Source organism: Vipera ursinii (assembly GCF_947247035.1).
Source record: "Vipera ursinii genome assembly, chromosome: 1".
NCBI classification, from domain to species: domain Eukaryota; kingdom Metazoa; phylum Chordata; class Lepidosauria; order Squamata; family Viperidae; genus Vipera; species Vipera ursinii.
The window spans coordinates 179,223,596-179,249,634 of NC_139512.1; the positions used below are offsets into that span (position 1 = coordinate 179,223,596).

The following is a 26,039-nucleotide window of genomic DNA, read 5'->3' on the forward strand; positions in this document are numbered from 1 at the left end:
CAATGGAGGAAATCACTCACTTAATGACAGCATGATTTACTTAACAACTGCAGTGATTTGGTTAGCAACAGTGGCATAGGTCGTAAAATTGGGCATGACTTGCTTAACAGAAATGTTGGTCTCAATTGAGGTTATAAGCTAAGGACTACGTGTAATTCCTTACAGTAAGAGCTGTCCACCAGAAGAATAGTTTACCTTTATGGAGTGGTTTCTTTCCCTCTGAAGTGGTTTTCAAAAAGAAGCTGGATAAACATCTTTCAGGGATGGTGAAAGGGGGTTAGACCTGATGACCTTAGGTCCTTTCTTACTCTAGACCTCTGCTCATCTCCTTGGAAAGAGGTTAAGGATAGCAACCAGTAATGCCTTATTGGTAACTAATAACTCATACTACTGTAAGCTATTTGAAAGACCGCAGCTATAGAATATTGTATAATCCTAGATACATATACTCAGAAATTATTACTCCCATTAAACAGGCAAAGGGCTGCAGTATAGATGGTTAAAAAATGAAAAATAATAATCTTTTTACTTAATTGTAATTTACAGCTGTTTGGTAATTGAATTCTTATGATAAGTATTGACTTATCATAAGCATTGGTTAGTTACCTTACTCTATTCACAGGGAACAAAGTACTGAAAGATTTGACCAATTCCATCCCTCTTGAAACTTCTCCAATACATCTACGTCAACGAAGAAAAAAGGATGTTTCCTATGTAGAGCCTAGCCTGAATAGGTTAGTTTTGCATTTTGTTCCACATAATTTTTTTAGGAGGGATGTACAAACTGGATGCTGTTTTCTGGATGTGAAGTCAGTATAGTATTTATAACAAATATATATTTTTTCTGCAGAAAATTGAGGCGTGGTGATCCTTTTACAGTTACTGACTTCCTCAGTTCCCCCATCTACAAAACAAAAAAGAAGAAATTGACAAAAGGAACTGAAATGTCCAGGAAAACCAAGAACATTAAAAAGGAAATTCAGCCTACATTTAGTGATTAGTCTTTAGACAGAGCAACACAATTGTTTCCTAAATATAAGTTTTTTCTTAATTTACCTAGTTTTAGCTACTTACTTTTAAAAATAAAAGTTCTTTTTTACAAATATTTGTTTCTCAAAATGTTGTTGTTGTTAGCTGCGAAGTCGTGTCCAACCCATCGCGACCCCATGGACAACATTCCTCCAGGCCTTCCTTTCCTCTACCATCTTCTGGAGTCCATTTGAGCTCACGCCTACTGCTTCAGTGACTCCATCCAGCCACCTCATTCTCTGTCGTCCCCTTCTTCTATTGCCCTCAATCTTTCCCAGCATTAGGCTCTTCTCCAGTGAGTCCTTCCTTCTCATTAGGAGGCCAAAGTATTTGAGTTTTAGCTTCAGGATCTGGCCTTCTAAAGAGCAGTCAGTGTTGATCTCCTCTAGGACTGACCGGTTTGATCGCCTTGCAGTCCAAGGGACTCGCAGGAGTCTTCTCCAGCACCATAGTTCAAAGGCCTCAATTCTTTGGCGCTCAGCCTTTTTTATGGTCCAGCTTTCACTGCCATACATTGCAAGTGGGAAGACCATAGCCTTGACTATATGCACTTTTGTTGACAGGGTGATGTCTCTGCTTTTTAGTGTGCTGTCTAGATTTGTCATGGCTTTCCTCCCGAGGAGCAAGCGTCTTAATTTCTTGGCTACAGTCCCCATCTGTAGTGATCTTTGAGCCCAGGAAAATAAAATGTCACTACCTCCATTTCTTCCCCATCTATTTGCCGGGAATTGAGAGGGCTGGATGCCATGATCTTGGTTTTCTTAATGTTAAGTTTCAACCCAACGTTTGCACTCTCCTTCTTCACCCGCAACAAGAGACTCTTTAGTTCTTCTTCACTTTCTGCCATTAGAGTGGCATCATCTGCATATCTTAGGTTGTTGATACTTCTTCCGGCAATCTTAATTCCAACTTTTGATTCATCTAGCCCTGCCTTTCTCATGATGTGCTCTGCATATAAGTTAAATAGGCAGGGCGACAGTATACAGCCTTGCTGGACTCCTTTCCCAATTTTGAACCAATCAGTGGTTCCGTGTCCAGTTCTAACTGTTGCTTCTTGGCCCACATATAGGTTTCTCAAGAGACAAATAAGATGGTCTGGTACTCCAATCTCGCCACAGTTTGTTATGATCCACACAATCAAAGGCTTTAGCATAGTCAATGAAGCAGAAGTAGATGTTTTTCTGGAACTCTAGCTTTCTCCATGATCCAGCGTATGTTGGCAATTTGATCTCTGGTTCCTCTGCCTCTTCAAAATCCTACCTGTACTTCTGGTAGTTCTCGATCCACATACTGCTGGAGTCTAGCTTGTAGGATTTTAAGCTTAACTTTACTAGCATGAGAAATGAGTGCAATGGTACGATAGTTTGAACATTCTTTGGCACTGCCTTTCTTTGGAATTGGAATGTAAACTGATCTTTTCCAATCCTGTGGCCACTGTTGAGTTGTCCAAATTTGCTGGCAAATTGAGTGTAGCACTTTTACTGCATCATCTTTTAAGATTTTGAATAGCTCAGCTGGAATACTGTCACCTCCACTAGCTTTGTTGTTGCTCAGCTTTTCTAAGGCCCACTTCACTTCACATTCTAGGATGTCTGGCTCGAGGACAGGTCTGTTGAATTACATCAGATTTATTAAGATGCATTGGAAGACCTATATGTAAGCTTGGTAAAATGTCAAAATAACAAGAAAACCCCAAATCAGGTATTCTATCTTCTTACATGTCTTCTGTATTATGATTATTATTTACTGCAAAAAAAATGTGCCTTTAAATCTTTATACTGTATAGAAAAACAAGACAAAGTCAAGACATTCATTTTGGTTGGAAAGCAGATTTCATGTAATCACAACTTTACTGATTTTGGCCTAAGATATAAAATGAAAAAAATTCCTTCATTAAAAAAATGTTCATGTAGAAAACTGTGTAAGAAAAAAATAGAAAAAAATACTTTATGGAGAAGAGTTATTTTGTTGTGTAACAGATTAATGTATTCAGTTTGGAATAATGTTTCAGTAATTGGTATAAAAATTGTTTACTTCTTAAATAGGTAGAATTGTAAATGGTATTTTAATATTCAAATGAATCTTATCTTAGTTCTCAAAGTAAGGATACTATAGTTTAGACTCCACTGTATTTTAAAACCTTGAATATATAATCAGCACAGCTTTATTTTTTTTGGAAGGAAGTTGGTTTTTTTTAACAGAAATATTGCATGAGGAGAAAGTAGTAAGAGTTTTCTCCCAGTGAGGGGAATGTTAAAATGTGTTCCACTTCAAATCTAGATCTACTTCTTCAGAATTTGTTGTGGGGGCAGGCAAACACAATTGTACCACATTTTTCAAGATGTTAAAAATAAGTTAATGTGATATTTCCATCAATGAATAGGCCATGAAATGGTAGACACACTTCAAGGTAAGTATAAACTCAGTGAAGTCTTAAAAGCTGCACTTTTTGCAAAGGCTTATCCCTACGTATTTCTATGTTTTCTAATTTTTAAAAATTAAATGGGTATATGGTGTCACAAAGTACTTGAGTAACACTCTTCCCTCCTCCACCCCACAATCATTTAACATTGTACTCTTCTTTGAAAATAGTTCCCAAGAATTCAAAACAGAATAGTTTATTTTAGATTCTTGTATGCAAAGTTTTTACCTGGTTTACCTAATCCTTTTCTATTTCTGATGTGGCATGTACAACATGATAAATTTTCTGGTTAAAATGGAGCAAATCAAATGTGTTGCCCATATACAATTTCTATCAAATATTTTTTAAAATAGAAGATGATTACAATTCTGTGCTTGATTGAGAATGGGAACTGCTGCACAGGGAAAAAAAAGGTAAACTTGAATTGAGCATCCTGGAGACTGGAAACTATGTTCCCACTTTGGTATTTTGCCTTCCATTAATGGTTGTTCTGTGATGATGGTTGTGTACACTTTATCGTGAAAATGCACATTGGCTTTTCAGTTCTGTCACAGGTTGAACAGTGATACAGTGCAATCTGCACTTCCAATTTTTTTCAGGTTCTTAGGAGACTAGAGATGCTCATATCGGTACTTACATATCAAGATGGCACTCTTGCCCTCTTATAGAAGAGCTGGATCTTAGTCTGTTGTGCACTGGGTTAGACTGAACATTCTATATCCTTTCAAGTGGCAGAATAAATTTACAAGTTGCTGAATTTTAAGTTACAATTCACAGATCACAGGACACAAGGATGAGTATTAATGTTTATTTCCTGCTTTAAAAATCAATGTTACCGCTGATCCAAATTGGGTGACAAGTTAGTTTGAAATGCTTCATTGTAAGCTACATGTGTAAGCAGAAAGCAATTTTTCCTTCTCTTTAGTCGGCTTCCAGAAGTAAGGAAATTCAAGGACTGTTTACGCTTGTATTGTGTACAAGACTATGTCATAGTAAAGCTTCCTGTAAAACATTTTCCCTTCCTCCCCACCACAAGTAATTAAAATCCTCTTATAACATTGTCCATATCAACCTGGATCGTATTTTTCAATTTCATTAAAATGATTTGTCAAAGGATGGATCTTCTGCATTCTGTATATAATGTAATGAGGAGTTAGAAAGTAAAATTCTTAAAAATGACTTAATTTAGAGTCCCTTCCCCTTCACAAATATTAATTCCTCTAGGGGTTCTGGCTGACCAGGAAAAAACTATTTTCCATAGAGACGAACATCAGTTCTGCCCTTCCTCTTCTCTTAACATTACCGAAAGCTAGAGAGTGGGAGAGTTTGATCATTACATTTAGGTTGATTTCTTTTTGAAGTGCTACCCTTATTTTTTATGTATGTATATAGTCATCTATCCATCCATGAGATAGTTGTCTTTCCAGAGCAAATACTTCAAGCTCTGCTCTTACAATCTTGGCTGAGAAGATAATTTTGTCTTCAAGTTTTCAGCAAGTTTATCCATGAATTCAAACGTGTTCAAATAATCAGAGCGCTTCACACTGTGATTAAAACAAAGCAAAACAATAGTGTAAATTCAAGAGTATAAGAAGTGCTCTAATGTATCTATTTTTTTACACAGGTAGTCCTTGACTTACATTTTTTTAGTGACTGTTCAGAGTTACAACAGCCCTGAAAAAAGTGACTTATGACCATTTTTCACATGACTTGCAGCATCCCCCGTGGTCACGTGACCAAACTTCAGATGCTTGGAAACTGAGTTATAATTATGAAGGTAGCAGTGCCTGGGGTTATGTGATCACCTTTTGTGACCTGACAAAGTGAATGGGGAAACCAGATTCACTTAACAGCCATGTTAACAACAGCAATTCACTTAACAAGTGTGGCAAGAAAGGTTATAAAATGGATCAAAACTCCTTCAACTCTCACTTAGCAACAGAAATTTTGGGTTCAATCATCATAAGTTGAGGGCAACCTGTAACCAATAGGTACATTGTCTTACATTTAAAAAAAAACTAGTTCTGTCTCCAATATTTAAAATGATTTTTGATTTGATTTTTATTATTAGTGTATTTATTAAAAATTTCCCAGAAGCAGCTAGGACATTTTAGCCATCCAGAATCATGGGTAGCCTATACATTCATTAAATAACTAAATAAATTTTAAAACATTTTAAATATTCTGGTATTTCTTTGAAACAGATCACTTACTTAGACAGCCCTTTAATGCAAGCAGACAAGTCTTTTGTCATGAAACCAGCTTCGATTGTCTCTACGCAGACATCCTCCAAGGCTGAAGCAAAATTCTGGAGGTCTTGGTTGTTATCTAATTTTGCTCTATGAGCTAGTCCTCTGGTCCAGGCAAAGATGGATGCTAGGATGATGGGAAGAGAGAACTCAATTAACATCATTGTTCAACTAGACATCTGTATTGCCTGCATTATTTCCCCCCCCATGCTCTCAGTCTAAAAACCCAACTATATTGATTGTTCAGTATGACTACTGATAACATTCACTGAAATAATTCCACTTTATTCTCAAGCAGATTTTAGAGAGTAACCTGTGGTTACATAGCCACAGAGGTTATACAAATTCTCCTACTTCCCATACTCGGAATCTCTTCCCTTGAATAGTGTTCATAAGACTAACACCAGTTAATTAATTAGAGACTGGTCATCACAGTTTCATCCCTGGAAGCAAGTTTCAGTTTAACACCATAAATGATGTAGCAATAGTCACATACACAATGCAAACATTCCACATTTTTTTCCTGTAAACCGATAGGCCCATAGGGTTAATTCCAAGTCAGTGCCTTTTGCTGATAGATCTTTATGATTTCAAGGGTTCATTTGAGCTATGCTGTGACATTCATTTAAGACCCTATCTAGGTTAGACTGGGGATGGTGGAACCCACTTACCTATGGGATTAGTGGAGGTTTCTTGGCCTTTCTGATGCAAGCGATAGTGACGAGTCACTGTGCCATGAGCAGCTTCAGCCTCAACAGTTTTGCCATCTGGGCATATCAGGACACTTGTCATCATCCCCAAGGATCCATAACCTAGACAGGAGAATGAACTAGGCAATTGGTGTATTTGAAAATGTATCACTCCTTGTTTGGCAACTCTTGACTGCAGCAGCATTAAGAAGCAGACCAGAGCAAATCCAACTAACCTGACTACTTATTTTATCTAAAATGCTAGGGGGACTACCAATCTGAAAAAAAAATATGATTATCTGGCATTACTAATAGCTGATCTTGCTATCAAATGGAAAGCGAACTTTTCCAATTTCATTCTTAAGGATTTTTAAAATTATCATTAATCTCCTTTTTTATTTTACATTTAGTTTAGTACAGGCTGGTTGAGATGTACAATTTTCCAATTCAAGGCAAAAAAAAATTTGTTGCGCTATACCTGGTTTGATTCAAACAGAAATTGTCTATAAATTTTATAAAGAGAAACATGCCTTTGCAGAAAAATGAGTAAATATATTATCACATGTTAATTATGTGTTATCCCCAAAGCAAGTTGTCTTAACTTCACTTGGAAAATGTAGCATGTAAACCAGGCTTCAGACATTAACAAATCCAAAAGAACAGCAGCAGTATTAGGGAAGAGGTGATGTAGACCAAACACTGAATTTTCAGTATTTATATTCTCAAAAAAGAACAATGATAAAAGTATAATTATGAACTGAAACTACTAATAAATTATATACAAAGCTCCTTTCTGTAAACTTCCTGAATAGGTTAATTGTATCATTTTAATGGCCAATATTAAGAAAGTCATATGGTTGCCCAGTAATTTTGCAACAATGAACTCTTAACGAGCTACATATAGCCATTCCTTCCCTTTTCAAACCAGGTTAGCTCCTTAACAGTGATGTATAGGTAGTCCTTGTCTTACAACAGTTCATTTAGTGACAGCATTGAAAAAAGTGACTTATGTGAGTTTTCATTTATAATAATTAGTTTATTGATTAGCCCATAACCCATATCAAAATAGAGTTCCAAACATATGTTAATAAAATCCTATAAAAACAATTTAAAATGAAATTGGAGTAAAATATAATAATATATACACAAGTAAAATAATATAAAATTATATTTCAGTATCACCTCTACAATCTATGCTGATCTTATCCAAGCCATCTTATTCAAGTACTGTGCGGTTTTAAGAGTTGTTTTCAGATTCTGGCCACACTCATGGTCATGTGATTAAAACTCAAATGCTTGGCAACTGACACATGACGGTTGCAGTGTCCTGGAATCATGTGATTAGCTTTTGCAACCTTCTGACAAGCAAAGAGATTCACTTAATAACTGTGTTACTAATTTAACGAATCACTGTGATTCACTTAACAGCCTTGACAAGAAAGGTTGTAAAATGGGTCAATTAAATTCACTTAACAACTGTCTCTCTTAGCAACAGAACTTTTGGGCTCAATTGTGATCGTACATCGAGGTCTACCTGTATTTGGAATTATACTGTTGGTAAGAGCACCTAAAAGTGCAGTATTACCTTGCATCCTTTTACAAATTTGAGTAAGATAATTGAAGTTCTGGAGTATACTGTAGTTCAGCACCATTGCCTAGGTTGGATGATGATAATCTACATCACCTGTTTGCTAGTGCTTGTAATCTATTTGCTTTTCTATGTAATTTAAATTTCCAGAAGTTGGCACTACCTAATCAAACCTAGCTGATCTTGAGAAAGATAAACAAAAGAGCGCCTGATTATTCCTTGGATACAAATCCTAAGGTTATAGGCTAGATAAGAAAGCTGAAAAAAGCATTCTACATAATGACAGCAGCTAACTTCAAGACAATTACATGGACATACCCATGTTGATATCAGGAGTGAACTTTGGATTGAAGGAGTCTACATTTCATGTAATTAAAAAATGAAAAACAGCAGGAGGTATGACCTCAATACCTGGGAAGATCTTGGAAAAGATAATCAAGCAACGAATCAGCAAACACCAAGAGGCAAACAAAGTCATTGCCAAAAGCCAACATAGGTTTTTAAAAACAGATCATGCCAGTCAGCTCTTATTGCATTCTTTGACCAGGTGACAAAATTAGTGGACCAGAGGAATGCTATGGATATAATTTACTTGGACTTCAGCAAGGCATTTGATAAAGTAGACTGTAACCTACTACTTGATAAGACAGAAAAATGTGGGTTAGACAGCATCACCACCAGATGGATTAGTAGCTGGCTAACCAGCCATACTCAGTGTGTGGTCCTCAATGGAACTGCATCTACATGGAGGGAAGTGTGTTCTGGCTCTGTTCTGGGCCCCATGCTCTTCAACATCTTCAATGATTTGGGTGAGGGGATAGATGGGGAACTCATCAAATTTGCAGACGACAACAAGCTGGCAGGAATAGCCAACACTCCAGAAGACAGGCTTAAGATACAGAAGGATCTTGACAGACTTGAACATTGAGTGCTATCTAACAAAATGAAATTCAATGGTGGAAAAAAGTAAGGTTCTACATTTAGGCAAGAAAAAACAAATGTACAGGTATAGTATAGCTGGTACCTTACTCAAAAGCAGCAAAAGTAGCACTAGGATCTTGGAGTCCTAGTGGACAGTCACTTAAATATGAGCCAGCAGTGTATTGCAGCTGCCAAAAAAGCCAATACAGTGCTAGGCTGCATTAACAGAGGAATAGAATCAAGATCACATGAAATGTTAATACCACTTTACAATGCCTTGATAAGGCCACACTTGGAATACGGCATCCAGTTTTGGTTACTGCAATGTAAAAAAGATGTTTACACTCTAGAAAGAGTACAGAGAAGAGCAACAAAGATGATTAGGGGACTGGAGGCTAAAACACAAGGAACGGTTGCTGGAATTGGGTATGTTTAGTCTAATGAAGAGAAGGACGAGGGGTGAAATGATAGCAGTGTTCCAATATCTCAGGGGCTGCCACAAAGAAGGAGTCAAGCTATTCTCCAAAGCACATGAAGGTAAGATAAGAACCAATGGATGGAAACTAACCAAAGAGAGAAGCAACCCAGAACTAAGGAGAAATTTCCTGACAGAACAATTAATCAGCGGAACAACCTGGCTCCAGAAGCTGTAAATGCTCCAACACTGGACGTTTTTAAGAAAGAGACTGGATAGCCATTTGTCTGAAATGGTATAGGGTTTCCTGCCTGAGCAGGGGGTTGGACTAGATGACCTCCAAGGTCACTTCCAATTTATTATTGTAGTAGTAGTTATATTTGTAGTTACTTTGTGCAAAACTATAGATCTGGCTGGCTGGTTATCATGCTACCAAAACACTTCTACAAACTTAGAGGCATTAAACATACCTTGGGCAACTGAGTCAGATTGCACATCACCATCATAGTTCTTGCACGCCCAGATAAATCCTCCCTCAGACTTTAGAGCTTGAGCCACCATGTCATCAATCAGTCGATGCTCATACCAGATGTTTTTGGCCTCAAACTTTGTCTTGTACTCTCTGGAGGGGAAAGAAAACTGAATGTTATCTGTTGTTTGTCAGAGGTCTGGTATATCTCATGCTTTCGAAAATCTTTCCATAAAGAGAAAGTAAGAGAGGAACTTTAAATCCTTTCACTACAACATTTTCTTTTTGTATTTAATGTCATCTGGGAGGTGGGCATTTTATGTTTTCTGTTTTCCAATATAGTGAGAGTTGTTTTAAGCAACTAAGGACAGATTGGAAAAAACAAGTTAGTTTAATTCACAAACTTTGTGAACCACTCATGCACAGCAGCAAATATTCTGCTATCAACTTTGCTGCCCATCTTTCTTAATTCAACAGTTTAATTTAAAAAGCACATAAACATTAATATGAATATTTACCCATTATTGCCACTGAGCGCAGGTTGTAGAAATACTTATAGAAAATATCCTGATTTGCAAATATCAAGCACAGCCAGCTTTCTGGAGGAAAAGGGGACACTTGGAATAAAGGAACTGCCATATAGAGGGAAGCAAATAAATTATATTTATATGTGCGTTTGTGTGCAATCAGGGAACTAAATGGGAGAGTTTAGGCACCCATGTATCTATAGCATAGAGGATTTTTTAAAAAAAAAAATGGGTTTGCTTATGAGCAGTCCCCCAAAAGCAGTCTTCTTAATTTTATATTCATAATCCTCTTCTGTTCATAGTTTAATATGCATAATCAGTTCAATATCTTCTGCATGAAATTTTGAAGAAAACATTTTAAAAAAGCTTTGGAGAATAAAGTTTCAGACTCAGGAATTAATAATCCACTATGAAAGCTTACATAAAATAGTAGAATTTTTCTAAGAGGTATCCCTGCAAGTGAAAATATATAGTAAATTATTATTACTTGTCGTAGATGTCCTGAAAGATATCCTTAAAACGTCCATCATATTTTTTCAAAATGGTGTTTTTGGTGCTCATGTAGAGAGGCCAGGCTTTAGACAATGCCATCTGAAAAGAACTGTGGGCAAAGTCCTTGATGGATTGGTCAAGGTTATACATCCCCAGAGCCACACCTCCGCAGCCTGCATTACCGAAAAGAGAAGCACAAAGTGAAGAGGAAGAGAATGTAACCAAATTTTTGCTTACTAAAAGCACAAGACTTTTTTCTTTCACATGAACAGTATTTTCAAGGGTTGAATGATAACCAATCCATGTCACTAGTCTAATGTACATTAGCTATCATAGATGATTTTTTTTGTGTGTGTCAAGTAGCTGTAAGGCTCCAAAAAGAAGCAACAAGACTCTTTACTACATGTAATACCAAGTTGCTCACTGATGTTCATATTCATTATTACTGTACGCATTATTACATTAGTCAGGAAAGCATACTGTATTGTATAATAGTAGCTTGGTTGCTAATTTACCAGCTCTGTTGTAGGACATGCTCGCATGCTTCCCAAAGTGCGCCACAGAAGGCTGAACTGGCTTCGCACCAGAAAGAAAGATGAGTGGCTCTTCCTGCAATGTTATCCAAGGCTCCTCTCCTTTCCCGGAGCCACCTTATAAATGGGTGCCACAACTGGGAAGGTTCAGAGCTGGCCGGAATCTGACTGCCTACATGGAACACCAACTCGTCTCCCCACCGATGTAGTATCTGTTTATCTACTTCTATAGAACATGTTTTCAAATTGTTAGGTGGACAGAAGCTGAGTTGAGTGATGGGAGCTCACCCCGACACACAGTGCTAGGACTCAAATCACTGGAACAGAGACCATCTCCAGTGTCATTAAGCCGATCGGCTACTGCGCCTCCCTTCATATCCATGATTCCAAGTCAGAGTGAATAAAACAAAAAGTGCAGAAATTAGAACTCGCTTGCTTGTCATATGCAATCTTTTTAATTGGCTAAAGTTTGCTGCCAAGAAAAAAACGGGCCACTCATTTCCTCTAAATGTGTAGCAAATTACGTTGAAGTACATCTGAAACCACATTTGTTTTGGTAATTTGAAGCCTGTTGAACTCTCAAAAGGAATATGCCACTACTGAGCAGAATTATAACTAATATGAAGAAAGGCAGACCCATGTTGAGCAAAAACCGGTTTCTAAATTATGCAGAACAAATCACACACTAAGCCAGGAATATCAGTTTAAAAAAAGGCTTACTGTATTCATGAACCAATTCCTGTTTGGTGCGATAAACCTATATTTGACTTATTCATACAGTTACAACAGTTGCAGCATCTTGTGGTCAGATGGCTTCCAAGAAGCAAATTAGGGAAGCTGGTTTAGCTTAATGACCACGATTCATTTAACAACCATGTGATTTGCTTAACAACTATGGTAAAAGTGTTCATAAAATCAGTTCCAGTCACATAACTCGCTTAGTGACTGCATCGCTTAGCGATATTCTGATCCCAATTATGGTTGTGTCGAGAATTACATGTACTTGTAATGAAGATGGGAAGTTTCTGTCCCACACTTTTTTCTTTTTTTCTTTTCTATTTCTCTATTTTCCTTTTTTCTGCTTCTTATATTTTTCAGTTTGTATTAGTTTTTATTCTAATTTTTAATTAAATTACAATGAAATAAAATTAGTAAATAACATCTACAAAGAAAAAAACTCTCCAAAATCTTCATAAAAATAGCAAAATCCAAAGGTAAAAACCCAGAAAGGAACATTAACATAGCAATGGTAGCAAAATAACTATCAGTAATAACACTGGTCTATTGTACAGGAGTACTATTAGAAACTATTAGGAATTACTACCTGGAAGCTGTTAAAATTATGGATGGCTTCTAATTGCCAAGTTGAGAAGCATGTAGTTACATTAGCTGGGAATGAAATACAAAGATATAGTATGCCTGGAGTCTTCAGTCACGCACCAGCCTGTACTTGTTACTCAGTACAAGTTGGCACACAGCATGCAACTGTTATTCATGGCTCCAATGTAAAACAGTATACATACTATAGCAATTTTATTGGCTGTACCATAAACATCAGTTGTTCTTTATTTCTTAATGCATATTTTAAGTTGCAGAGATATGAAACGTATGTCTACCGATTAAGGGAAAAATATAAAAAAAACATGAAAGGAATTTGGTTCACAGCCTATATAAATGAAGTGCCTTATTTATATAAAGACCGAAATGCAACAAGGCAATTATATAAAGAATCTAGTATCTTTCACAACCTAAAATGCTCTCGGTCATCATCAATAAAAATAAGGAATCTAGTCACAATGTTATGGATAGGTGAGTGTAAGCCTTCAAACTGTCTTCAAACAAGATTTCTCAAGCTATTATTACTACTATACATATATCACCTTTGTAATATGATAAGTCCCCCTGAATGTTGGAAGTCTTCTCCTAAAGTACAAATATTCAACTAAGTAAGTCAGTATTATGTTATCCATGCCCAACACTGGCCAAAACTGTAATTCGGAGAGGGGATTCAGAAATGGGAGACACAGAAATTCCTTGGATATTACAAGAATACCGTCTGTTATCCAGGTTGTTATCCTTCTAAGCTGCATAACCTATTACTAAGACTTTTGTAATTCAGGCATAAGATATGATAACACTTTCCATAAAGTATGTAAAATGTCAGATGTAAGGGATCTCAAGGTTACCTTTGTATTTCTTCCTATAATGCCCTTGCTCCATTTTTGACCTGTTTCTGTAGAAATATACCTCTCTCACTTCAGAGATTCCTTATTTCAACATTTCAAAAGAACCTGATTATGAAGATTCTGTTTGTGGCTCAGTGGGTTAGGACGCTGAGCTTGTCGATCAGATGGTCGGCAGTTTGGCGGGTCGAATCCTGAGTGCTGCTTAACAGAGTGAGCGCCTGTTACTTGTCCCAGCTTCTGCCAACCTAGCAGTTCGAAAGCATGTAAAAATGCAAGTAGAAAAATAGGGACCACTATGGTGGGAAGGTAACAGCGTTCTATGCGCCTTTGGTGTCTAGTCATGCTGGCCACATGACCACGGAAACGACTAGCACGCATGTGCGGGGGAACCTTTACCTTACCATAAGCATTTTCCAGATTTGTCTCTAAAGCAACCTTTCCCAATCAAACTGTTTTTACTGTATTTTAAAGACAGCTTTCACTATTTCCAATCCGAGATCAGGCTTGTTCAGAATTATGGGAATTGTAGTCCCATACACTAGAAGATATATTGTGGAAGACTCTTTTAAAAGCACCTGGAAAGCCTGTGAAGATATCCTTTACCAAGCATACATTAGAAGACTTCAGTATTTGCTTCTCTTTTCTTCTTTTTTTAAGCATAGCTATTGCAGAATTGTATATGAATTGTAGAATTTCAAGCTATATTTATATTTATTAGATTTGGTATGGCTATCCACTCCAGAAGACTCTGCATGACTTCTATAAAGTAAGGCAGATTTAAATGCAATAGCTTTCACAACCACTGTTCCAACAGGTTTCACAAGTCAATTTTATAGCTTTGTGCAACATTAAAGCAATCTTAGATCACTCTAATTTTCAACTGTTTTTTCTACTGAAAAAAGGGGTGGGGATGGTGAAAAGGATAAGAGAAGCAATAGTGATAGCAGAATCTGTTAAAAAATCTAGGAAATTTTTTTCTGCACATGTCTTACGCTGATCACCAAGCACTGATTTTATGAGAAGGCAACAATTAGATTTCTCATCTACCCAGCAGACTGGTGGTCAGTTCCAAAGCCATACCATATTGTTATTAGTCTCTCTACATTTTCATTTCCAGATTAGTGGCTTGGAAATTGGGCAAATAGCACTTAATGGAGGCTTAGATGTAATGGATTCCAGTTGCTAATATCTTGATGATGGACCCAACTTTTTCCATTATTTAATAGTTTGATCCTGAAGTGCCAATTATCTAATTCATACAAAAGCTTACAGGAAGATAACTGATTAGTTTGCTATCATTTCTTATAGTCTTCACCAATTTTCCACAGACAGCTATTTTTTTGATCAACACTTTAATTCAAAATACCTACTTTCAAAATTATGTACCAAGTAAGTTACAGGTTTGCCTCCATCTGCTGGTGTGTATGTCATCTCTACTTTTCCAGGGCCAGGAACCACAAAATCTGTAGCTCTGTACTATGAAACAAAAAACAAGAGTGCCAGTTTTGATCAAATGTTCTGTCATAATACCATATCTATAATATGGTATATAATAATATACCGTATCTATTTGGAAACAATTTCTATTGCTGTGCCCTGCAGCTGTGGGAAAGAAGAAAACTCCTTGAATGGCTTCTTATAGTGAAACTGGCAACTTCAGTGCCGTTTTGAAAGAGGGCTCAAACTATTTTAATTCCTAGCAAAACCTGCAGTTTGCTACTCATCTTTTCTAACCTAAATGCTATTACATGCATGTTTTATAACAATTCGTATAGTGCTGTAAACCTGATTGCATTTTGCTCCCCACCATGTGTATTCTCTAGTCAAGATTTCTAATGGTGGTAAGAAGTCATGCAAGTTAAAGGATAAACGTAAAATATTGTTCAAGATACTCACTTGGTCACCATAAGCATGGCGGCCAATAATAATAGGTTTTGTCCATCCAGACACTAATCGGGGGATGTTTTTGCAGATAATGGCTTCCCTGAAGACAGTGCCCCCCAAAATGTTTCGAATGGTTCCATTAGGTGATTTCCACATCTGTTTTAGCTTGAACTCTTCTACCCGCTTCTCATCAGGGGTGATTGTGGCACACTTGATTCCTACATTGTACTTCTTTATAGCTTTAGCAGCTTCCACTGTAACCATGTCATCTGTTGCATCACGATTTTCAATGCCCAAATCATAGCTGTAAAGAAAAGTCCCCAATAAATGACCACATAATCACTTCATTTATTCATGGTTCCATCTCCCAGATTTACACCGTACTAAGAAACTGTTTTTGAAACATCCCTGGAAAGGAGGCAAATCTGGCCACTAATATCCATGGAGAAATCTGAGATTTAAGTCCAGGGAAGGCAAATTCCAAAAGCTAATGCCAAAAGAGAATGTCTTCCTTTTCCAAACATTTTAAAACAGCTTTGATAAATCAGTTCCATAGCAAAGGCTGCCAGAGGAAGCTGAAAGAGAGAGAAAGAGCTGGAGTTGTTTCTGGGAAAGAAAAGCTGATGTTCGATCTACTAGGTGAATCAAGACAACCTGGACTCCTAGTGACTTTATGGGCAACTCATAATTACTGAAAGACAATATTTCAGTGGTATCCAACAGCCCTTCAAAGGGACTTTATTGTGTTTGTACTGCAAGTTGGACTCAAAGTATCTCCAAACTTGAGACTGATTTGAGAGAATATTGCAGAATTACTCAGTAGAACCAGTAATTTTAATACTCTTACAGCAAGTTGAAGCGGGACAGGGTGTAGAGACAGATGGGTTTGATGCATTGCTTGTATAATAATAGAGGGGTGGAGTGGAAAAAATGATAGTTTGGATTCTGAGTCAAAAAAGCAAAAGAAATTATCTCTCATGGGTTATTAACAAGGATAATTTATTCAAATTGCTTAAGATCTAGACTGTCTCTTGGGTACACTTCAACAATTGCACAGAATCTTATACCGGTTATATTTTTAAACACTGAAAAATGTTTTAGAAATATTCCAAACAGTATTTTAAAGCAGAGGCTGTTGTCTTTGGATGTTAACTTATTTTTCTGCTGTGTCTTAATCTACAGTTCACATAGCATAAAAGTTTTGCTTTCATTTTTATTACTTGTAAGCAACCTAGATTTGTTAAGGAATCAGGCTATCTTGAAACTGATTAAAACAATAACACCAAAGCACATGCTACAACATATGGGGCTGCCTCTGAATAATGCTGAAAACTACAGCTGATGCAGAATGCAACAAGATGGACAATTTCTGACACCTTTTATTACCCTCAGTTACCGGGTAGTCCTTGATTTGTGAAAAACAGTTGGGACTAGAATTTCCATGGCTAAGTAAGGCAATTAAGTGACTCATGTCCAATTTTACAACCTTTTGCCACGATTAAGCAAATCACTACAGTTTGTGAGTGAATCATGCAGTTGTTAAGCTTCCCTTATGGCTTTATCAGAAGCCAGCTGGGAAGGTCACAAATGATGATCATATGATCCCGGGGATGCTACAACCATCATACATACATGCTGGTTGCCAAGTGCCCAAATTCTGATCATGTGACTGTGGCACTGCTGTGACAATTGTAAGTTTGAGGGTCAGTCATTAAGTCACTTTTTCAATGCCGTTCTAACTTAGAATAGTTACTAAATGAACATGTGTAAGTTGAGGGCTACTCCCAGATGGCTTCTGGGTGCAATTCAAGATGCTGACTGGAACTGCAAAGCATAGGGCTAAGCTGTTTTTGGGACTGCCTCTGTCCCATTGTTTCTACCAGCAAAGGGGACAGGTCCCTTCCCTGAAACAATGTCATCATCTTAAATACCAGAGTCATGCCTTCTCTGTGGCAGGGCTTTTCTCAGAGATCCAAATGTTCCTGATCCTGTCAGCTTAGTGCAAGTCACTGAAGAAGGGCTTGCTGTTTTCCCAGGTGTCTCAGCCAGGAGGGTCAGGTGAGCCCTGCTGCTGTGGATGTGCATTTTTGTATTGAAGTAATTTGTTCTATCCTTGAGTGTCGCAGCTTGTATGCTGTGTGTGGTTTATGTTTCAATACTTATACACTTCCTGGAATCACTGTTATGAAATGAGTGGCCATATAAATAATTTAAATAAACACTTGAATCCTGAAGTTTATTAGTGGACCGTACAAAGTAACCTGCAATAATTTTATGTAAATGGCCAATTTCAAGAAAGGAATACTGGAAAACAACACTAATATATGCACCAAATTCTACATAAACCAATGTGTTGCCCTAAATTGTACAGGTCTGATTGGTTAAAATATTTGCCCTTTTAAGAGGTCAAAAAAGAAATACAAATACGTCTAGGCTCCACTATATAATAGAAATCAGACACCAGTGATATTTTAGCAGCTTCAGCACTTGAAAAAGAGCACATCTTGTTAAACAGGTGATCATCTTACCTTCCTTTTGTCTTCTGGGAACAAAGTATGAGAGAAGTACGGTAGGCAAAAGTTCAAAATGTCCTGGCTTTCAGGACATTTCATTTATGGCTGACGCAATTAAAAAGAACTTGCTATCCTTTTGTCAAGGGGGCTCTTTTAATGGCCTTGACAACTAATAGAACAGCCAACTGATTAAATGCTACATGATGTTACCTCTGCCACAGTAGCTTCTGTAGGTTTATGGAATATGTGAACTAAATGGAGTCCAAAGGAAAGGATGCAGGTTTACACCTCTCCACAGTTGAGTTGTATTATCTAGCTTCTTTGAATTAACAGAAAATTATATTAGCATGAAAGCTGTTCTCCCCATTGTCGTGGTACCTAAGTTTTTTGTACTTAGTTTTCAAGTCATTGCAGTTTCCCGAGGATATACCTGTGAAGATCCAGGTCCACGTAGGGAAAGATCAGCTTCTCCTTAATCAGTTCCCAAATCACACGGGTCATTTCATCCCCTTGCATCTCAACCACAGAGCCTCCATTAATTTTTTTAGACATTGTAAGCTAATGGGAAAAAAAAACACAGAAAGGTCTGATTTATCTCCAGCTCAACCTTTTAATCAAGCCCACAATTTGCACTTAAAGCAAGTTAATTCAGTATAAGTGTACATGTTTTGTAGTTCTATATGCTTTGTTATATCCCCTGTCCCACAATATCAACCCTGAACTTTTTTGTTTATTTGAAGGAAAGATATACACATAGATATAAAATTATGATATGATGGGATAAAAAAGAACAAAATAATTTTATTCTTCAAAAATTATTGGAGATATATGGAATGTAGTCACAAGGAATCTGCTTCAATAAGCTATGCAGTGAAAGTCTGTGATTTGAGACTTCCAACTATAAACGGATCCTATTTGTAAAACATCTCTAACAGGATCAATAAGAGTAGGGATATGCATTATGGGAAGATGAAAACTAGTCCAGTCAACTAACTGAAAGTTAATGAATGTATCAGCCCTAAATTTCAGCTGGATGTAACTGAGATAATTCGTTTCAGAAATGGAATCTACAGCAGTTGCATGTAAAATGAGGTTACACAAATTGCTTCCATTGTGTGCGAGAGAGAAAAATGTCTTGTTAAAGCAAAAGTTGGGAATTGAAGCTGAGAAGAGGTTATCTCTGATTATATAAAAAGATACCCAAGAACAAATATGAATGGAACTTAAAAATTGGAACTCAATGAATGCACAGGAAAAAACATGAATACTGAAATATTGCAATAAAACATGAACTGAATGCTGGCAGGGAAAAGCATTACATGGTCAATTTCTACAAAAGATCAAGGTGAAAGTGGATAAAGATAAAATGTAGGAATGGCTTACAAGTGTAACATTAAAAAAAAGAAACTGAAGGCTTGATTTTGGCTGCTCAGCAGTAAACTATTTAAACTAATGCAACCAAAGTCAGAACTGAAAAAACTGTCAAATTAATTCAAAGTTAGATTGTGCAAAAAAGCAAAAAAAAAAAAAAACACCAGATCACACACTCAGCTAGAGCAAGAAGATCACAAAAACTGATTATAAACAACATAACACAGTCACCAAAATGATTCACTAGAACAACTGTAAAAAAATTTATGTACCAGTAATGAAAAATTGGTGGCAACACATAGCTGAAAAGTAATAAAAATCAGCAGGTTAAAATGTTATGGAATTCCCAAATACAAAGTGATAAAATTTTGGCTTATATCACATCAGATTTAACTGTGGTTGAAAAGAAAAAAGTATGGATAAAGGAGGTGGCAACACCAAGGGACAGTAGACTAGAAGACAAAGAATTGAAGAAAAATATAAAACATCAAGATCTGAAAATTGAAGTTGAATGATCATGGCATAAATCAACCAAGGTAGCCCCAGTGGTTACTGACACATTGGATAACATACCAAAAATTTTGGATGATACTTACAAAATATGTATTGAAAAAATTTCCATCTGTCAGTTACAAAAGGCCACTCTGGTTGGATTGGTTCATATACTATATCAATATGTTACAACATCCTATATGTTTTTAGGAGGAACTCTGAATATGAGGGCCAACACTAGCTAAAGAACTGGCAGCTGTGATTTTACATTTTTGTATATATGAAAGTAATAATATTTGCTCAGGTCCTTGGGAAGAACTCAATAAGTGAATAAAAATGCAAGATCCAGTCTAAACATCTGACTGACCAATCATAGAGATAATTTCACTGTGTATGCCTCCCAACTCCTAGCAACTCTGGGCTAAATAACTGTTCCTTTATTTACAGGCCACCTAGTAGCTGAATTATATTATTTATAAAAAATGACTGTACTATTAAACCTTTTTGACTGCCCTGAAAGTATGATCTGCTCATGATCACTCATGCCCTAGTCATCGCCTGTATGGGCTACTGTAATGTGCTATACACGAGGCAGCCCTTGAAGAATATCTGGAAGCTTCAGCTGGTATAAAATGCCCCTAATGTTATACACGTTATACACATTATATACCCCTGCTTCATGAGCTGCAACGTTATCAGTTTGCTTCACAACCATTTCAAAGTGCTGGTTTTAACCTTTAAAGCCCTTCATGGCATTAGGATGGGTTAAGGAACCACCTTTACCCAATTACATCTGCCCAGCCCATTAGATCGGGTAGAAGTGGTATGTTGCAGGTTCCATCTTTGAAGAAGTTCCATTTGATGGGACCTCCTAGGACATGGGCCTTTTCTGCAATGGCACCTGCCCTCTGGAACATTGTCCCCTATGAGATGAGATCTCTACCATCCTTCTGGAACTCTCTTAAAACCTGCTTATGTCAACAAGCCTAGTGATTGCAAGGAAATGGTAATTTGATTAGACGGCATTGTTTATAACCTGATGTTAACCTTTTATAGTAAAAATAAATTTCTGTACTTGTACTTTCAATGTTTTTAAAATTGATTTCATGATTGTTTTGTATGACACTGAGTGTCACGTTTGTGAAAGGGGCATATAAATTTAATAAAAATGCAGGGCTTGGTCCTGATTGAGACTACTGTACTCTGCATGTTTGGGAAAGCCTAAAGTTTTGCAGTCCAGCCACCTGCTTATATAGCCAGGACATTGTTTTCCTTCCCTTAATAAAATCTGTTTGGCTGCTAAAGGGACCCTTATATATTTATTGTCTGAAAATGATACCCTTCAGAGGAAGATATTCAAGGAAATAAAATGCTCCTACCTGCCCCTTGACCTTAGTCAACAAAAAGCATAGCTTTAAAATGTTCTGTGGCCAATTGATAATCCACACAGGTATTTGCTTATGAGTGTTAGTTACGAAAGAGCCATGACTTGGCAATTTTACCTTCATAAAGATATCTAACGCTGTATATGCAAAAGTCAATGAAAGAAGCACATGCTGTTGGCTCCACTCTGAAATTATTTTTTGTAGTACTACACAGTAGTAATAGTAGACTGTTTGGGCCAGGCTACAGTCTAATCATGTGAGTATATAAGAATAGCACATTCCACAATAATCAAACTAGCAGAAATACTTATTGTACTGCTGCAAGATATATTTAAAAAGATATAAAAATATTTTCCTTATGGAAAGAGATGTTTTGAACATGAAATCAATAAACTGTTAAATTACACTATTAAATTTAACTCAGAGTTTATCACACAGAGATTGTAAATGTGATAAACTGTGACAAAATGTCATTTTAAAGCAAAGTATTCATTCTGGCATAATCTTTTCAAGATCAATTCTCTTCTCCATCATATAATGAAATGGCCTCCAAACCATCAAAATTTTGATGTACAAATGTAACTCATGATCATTATATACAATAGCCTGATTTGCATTTTATTAATCCATTATTCATTTGACATTGGCTGGTTGAACTAACTATAGCTGGCCTGGCCTGATGGGATGGGGTTGGGTTTTATTAATGTGTTTTAACCTATTTTTAACGTGTTTTAACTTATTGTAAGAGTTGTGGGCATTTTGTTTAATCTCTTGTAATTTTTGTATTTTGTCTTTTAACATGTACTGCCCTGTTCACTGCCCTGAGTCCTTCGGGAGAAGGGCGGTATACAAATAAAATAAATAAATAAATATAACTCTCAGGGCAAAGCTGCTTAATCAAGTCCAAATAAACCATAAAGTGGCTTACTGCAAAATGTAAACCTGACTATGGTTAGTGCTCAACTTTCAACTGTTTGAAAGGTACAGCACCGAAAAACAGTGACTTATGACCATTTTTCACACGACCATTACAGCATCTGCATGGATGTGACCAAAATTCAGATCCTTGGCAACTAGATCATATTTATGACAGTTGCAGTGTCCCAGTCATGTGATCACCTCTTGCGACCTTCTGACAAGCAAAATCAATGAGGAAGCCAGATTCACTTAACAATCATGTTACTAACTTAACTGCTGTGATTCATTTAACAACTGTGGCAAGAAAGGTCATGAAATGGGACAAAATTCATTTTAACAACCATCTCACAGCAACAGAAATTTTTGGGCTCAATTGTGGTCATAAGTCAAGGACTACTTCTATAAATTTTCATTTGCCTGGGAAAATACCATCCATCTGCAAAATAGTTTCTCCTTCCTTATGTCCACCCTTAAGACTTAGTGAATGTCTGGGAAAGGGATTTGAAAAAAGGGAAAGGTGTTGCAATTAGAAGGGTGCTTGCATAATATTGGATGTGTTTCAGAATGTTGAAATAACCGGTATTCTGAAATCCATAATTAAACAGGCCTTATCATAGAAAAGAAAGACTAAGAAAAATGCCTGTATGCAAAATTATAGTTCTCAGAGATATTTTACATATTTATTTCACCATTAGCTTGCTGCAGAAATTAGATGTGTCTAAACATAACTTCATGGCAAAATCAAAACAAATGAAAAAGGCTATAGAGCCTTTAATAACTGGCTGCTAATTAGGCATGCTAAAATGATCCTTTTGTTTCCCAGGATTTTCTACCATTCTTTCCAGAACTAGATCTTTAAATATATTTAGTAAAACTAGTGGACTTCAGTGAAAGAAACCTTAAGTATGCCACCTTGAATTATATAAAATAAAGTGGGATATTAATTCTAATAAACAAAATATACTTCAAATTAAAATGTTGGTTTTGTTAGGATAGTGGCTAGGTACTGACCATCTCAATCAAGCCAAAAATGGGACCAATTATTTTGAACATTTCCATCTCACATTTTCATGGTCACACTTGTAATGGAATTGTTGGTTACTAACAAACTAACCTAAATGCAGAATACCATAATCACATAAACCACAATCACATAATACCACAAAGCCATTATCTTACACAGAGACTTCCAAACTGATAGTCAATTAAGGAATAAACCTGAAATTGATTTTACCATGTTGAATTTAACATTTCTGAAATCATTTAACTGTGCAAATATTATTATAACTATCCCACAATCCCACACATAAACCAGGATTAGACTAAAAAAGGACAGATGTATCCATTTGACCCTCTTATTCTAGGAGCAAGGCAGTTGCTACAATATGCTATAAAGAAAATAGTCTGTAATCAAACTTAACCAAACCAATATAAAACAAAAGGTGAAAAGCTTTCTCAGCCATTTTGACTTGTACAATTTTGAGGGTGGGGACAAAGAGTCAATAGTGAAAAGCAACAAGAAACAGAAAAATATAAAGACTTGTACAGTATATACCAATGGCTTTTCATATCGTTTTTTTTAAATTGCATTGTCAGTCAGACTAGTTCATTGCAGTAAAAACCGCAAAAGGGGCCGTGCAAGCTTATAATATTTTAGTTTTTAAGCTATTTGTGGCTTCAGCGGCACAATAACCCTTGCTAGCCTTTAAGATACTGCACGACTCGTTGCTTTTCCTAACCATTTGGAGCCGAGTAATCCATGCCATCCCGAAGAAGTGCAAGGCGAAGCAACAGAGGAGACTCACCTCTTTGGGCAGATAGGAATCACTGAACGACTTGGAAGGCTTTGAAAAACAGGACTGGAAGATCCCAGGACGAGGAGGGCTCGCGTTGTCACTGCTCGTCTCGCTCCCACTGCCACGGTCAACCTCTACTGCTGGGTAGCTGCTGCTGCTGGTGCTTGTAGTACCGCTGTCGTTTTTACTCGGGGCGTAGACTCTGCAATAGGTAAAAAAAAAAGAGCAGGTTTAAATGGATGTCTGCTTCGGCCACACCTCCTCCCAGTCTCGGTGACGCCCACAAGAAGGTCCGATACTTCGTCCCTCCTTTACTCTCCAGCTGCCCAATAGGGAAAATGAGGAAAACCGCTTCGCCAATGCGCTCTTCCCACGCGCTTGTCACGAACCAGAGAAGGGAAATGACTGGAGAAGCTTTGTAATGGGGGGGAGGGGGAGCGGGGAGGGAGAGGGAGAGAAGTACAGAACACACAGAATAAAGAAGAGGAGTAGAACAAAGGTGATTTGATCACGTTCCGCGACCTCAAAACTTTCTTTTTCCATCAGGCTGACCTGGATTGATGATGGGTTTTTGAAAAGTTTTAATTTTTAACTGTGTAATTAATATTGGGGGCTGTTATTTCATTTTTTTCTTAACTTTTGTACTGTTGTTTTTTATTGCTGTTAGCCGCCCTGAGTCCTCTGGGAGATAGGGCGGCATATAAGTCCCAAAATAAATAATAAATAAATAAATAAATAAATAAATAAATAAGCAAGCAAGCAAGCAAGCAAGCAAGCAAGCAAGCAAGCAAGCTAGCTAGATATTGCCGCGAACACAAATGCATTTTTTTCTTGTTCTGCCTGTCTTGCCACCACTGGCAAGCGTAACCTATCGCTTGGGCTGAGTTCCTCGGATGGGTGCGGGATTGCAGGTTTAAGAGTTCGCAGAGAGTCTCCGGCCTCCGAAGGTTTAACAGAACAACAGCTCAGACTTCAGATCCTTGAAGTGGTTGGGGTTTCATCCGGCTGTCCAAAGAGGAAGGTTGACTGCCGTTGATCTTTGATCTTGACCCTGACTGGTCGTGAGCGAACAGAAGCTCTCAAGGACAAACTGAGAATCGGCTGGGCTTTATTTTGACACTTTGGGCTGCTTTTCTAGATAGAAGAACGCTGAAATCTTTACACTCAGACAGCTGGCCTCCCTCCCGCAAAGCGTCATTAATTCATCCCCATGCAAGCCTGCTGGCCAATTTGTATGAGCCAGGAAAGCAAGAAATGAATGAATGAAGGGATGTCACGGGGAAGGAATGACATGTCAGACTTTCCAAATTATGTTCCGTTGTCTTTCTATTCAGGCCGCAGGAAAAAGCAGAGAGCGCAGTTTCTCAACCCTGACAGCTTTAAGTTGGGTGGACTTCTGGGAGCTGAAGTCCACACATCTTAAAATTGTCAAACACTGAAGAGACAATGCGGAATATCGACTCCTTGAAGGTGTCAAATGACCATCAGGTATTATTCCTATAATTCTGAAGTGTTAATGGCGAGTTTTTCATGATTCCATAAACCTATTGTTTTATATGGACTGTTCAAGCGCCCCAAATTAGTTTTGAGTTCAAATTGGACCTGTCGGGTGGGTAATTGACTTATAAAATTTCACACATGATATGTGAGAATTGTATTAGGGCTTAATTACAGCTCCCTGCATCCCATTGATATTGTACAGCTTAACTGATGCAACTATTGTTTAGGAATTTATTGGATTAATTCTCAGTAAGAAACTAAACCTGGGGGGCGTATTTCAGACAGGGAGAAATGCACATCATTAATGTATTTTCTCTGTCGGCTGCCTCGAGCTTCTTTCGACACGCATGCGAGTTGACAGCGACGAGTTCTTATGTCATCTCTACCTGTAATATTGCTTTATGATTGGACATAGAGCACGTTCGCATTCAGAAGCTGCAAAACTTCAGACAAAGCCAGATAATCGGTGAGAATTGGTTCCCCCCCCCTTTCTCGTATACACTTGATGACACGTTCGCGCGTTACCAGCCATAGCATTGTACGCTCGAGCTGAACGGCCTTGAAAACCTCGCTCGATGATTGCAGGGTCGTTGGTTAATGCCTGCGTGCGTTTGGTTCATCTCTCCGGCATCAATTGGATCGCCTCCGAGAGTCCGGAGC

At 37.4% G+C, this 26,039-nt stretch overlaps 2 protein-coding genes across 4 annotated transcripts in view; one reads left to right on the top strand and one right to left on the bottom strand.

Moving 5' to 3' along the window:
• LOC310640614 (uncharacterized protein) overlaps nt 1–1,105 on the top strand; it is a 39,214-nt gene extending 38,109 nt beyond the window's left edge. For all 3 annotated transcript variants that reach the window (XM_083363018.1, XM_083363020.1, XM_083363019.1), the window contains 2 exons: nt 623–734; nt 851–1,105. In XM_083363018.1, the coding sequence (XP_083219144.1) occupies nt 623–734; nt 851–1,001 (263 nt within the window). In that variant the 3' untranslated portion in view covers nt 1,002–1,105. The remainder of the gene's footprint in view (nt 1–622; nt 735–850) is intronic.
• Nucleotides 1,106–2,912: 1,807 nt separating this feature from the next.
• On the bottom strand, nt 2,913–26,039 carry IDH1 (isocitrate dehydrogenase (NADP(+)) 1). The gene is made up of 10 exons (XM_083354642.1): nt 25,947–26,039; nt 23,889–24,081; nt 18,348–18,475; nt 15,417–15,708; nt 14,891–14,996; nt 10,797–10,974; nt 9,784–9,935; nt 6,372–6,512; nt 5,665–5,827; nt 2,913–4,995 (listed from the first exon to the last, which is right to left on the bottom strand). The coding sequence occupies exons 1-10, from the start codon at nt 25,997–25,999 to the stop codon at nt 4,902–4,904; spliced, it is 1,500 nt and encodes a 499-aa protein (XP_083210768.1). The 5' UTR covers nt 26,000–26,039; the 3' UTR covers nt 2,913–4,901.

What these genes read in the sequence shown, in the direction of transcription:
- IDH1 (XM_083354642.1), bottom strand. Translation starts at nt 25,999, where the DNA reads ATGAACCAAACGCACGCAGGCATTAACCAACGACCCTGCAATCATCGA. An exon ending in GCCATGCTTATGGTGACCAA is followed by an intron (nt 14,997 to 15,416) that starts GTGAGTATCTTG and finishes TTTGTTTCATAG; the next exon opens with TACAGAGCTACAGATTTTGT. An exon ending in ATCTGACTCAGTTGCCCAAG is followed by an intron (nt 6,513 to 9,783) that starts GTATGTTTAATG and finishes TCTCCTGTCTAG; the next exon opens with GTTATGGATCCTTGGGGATG.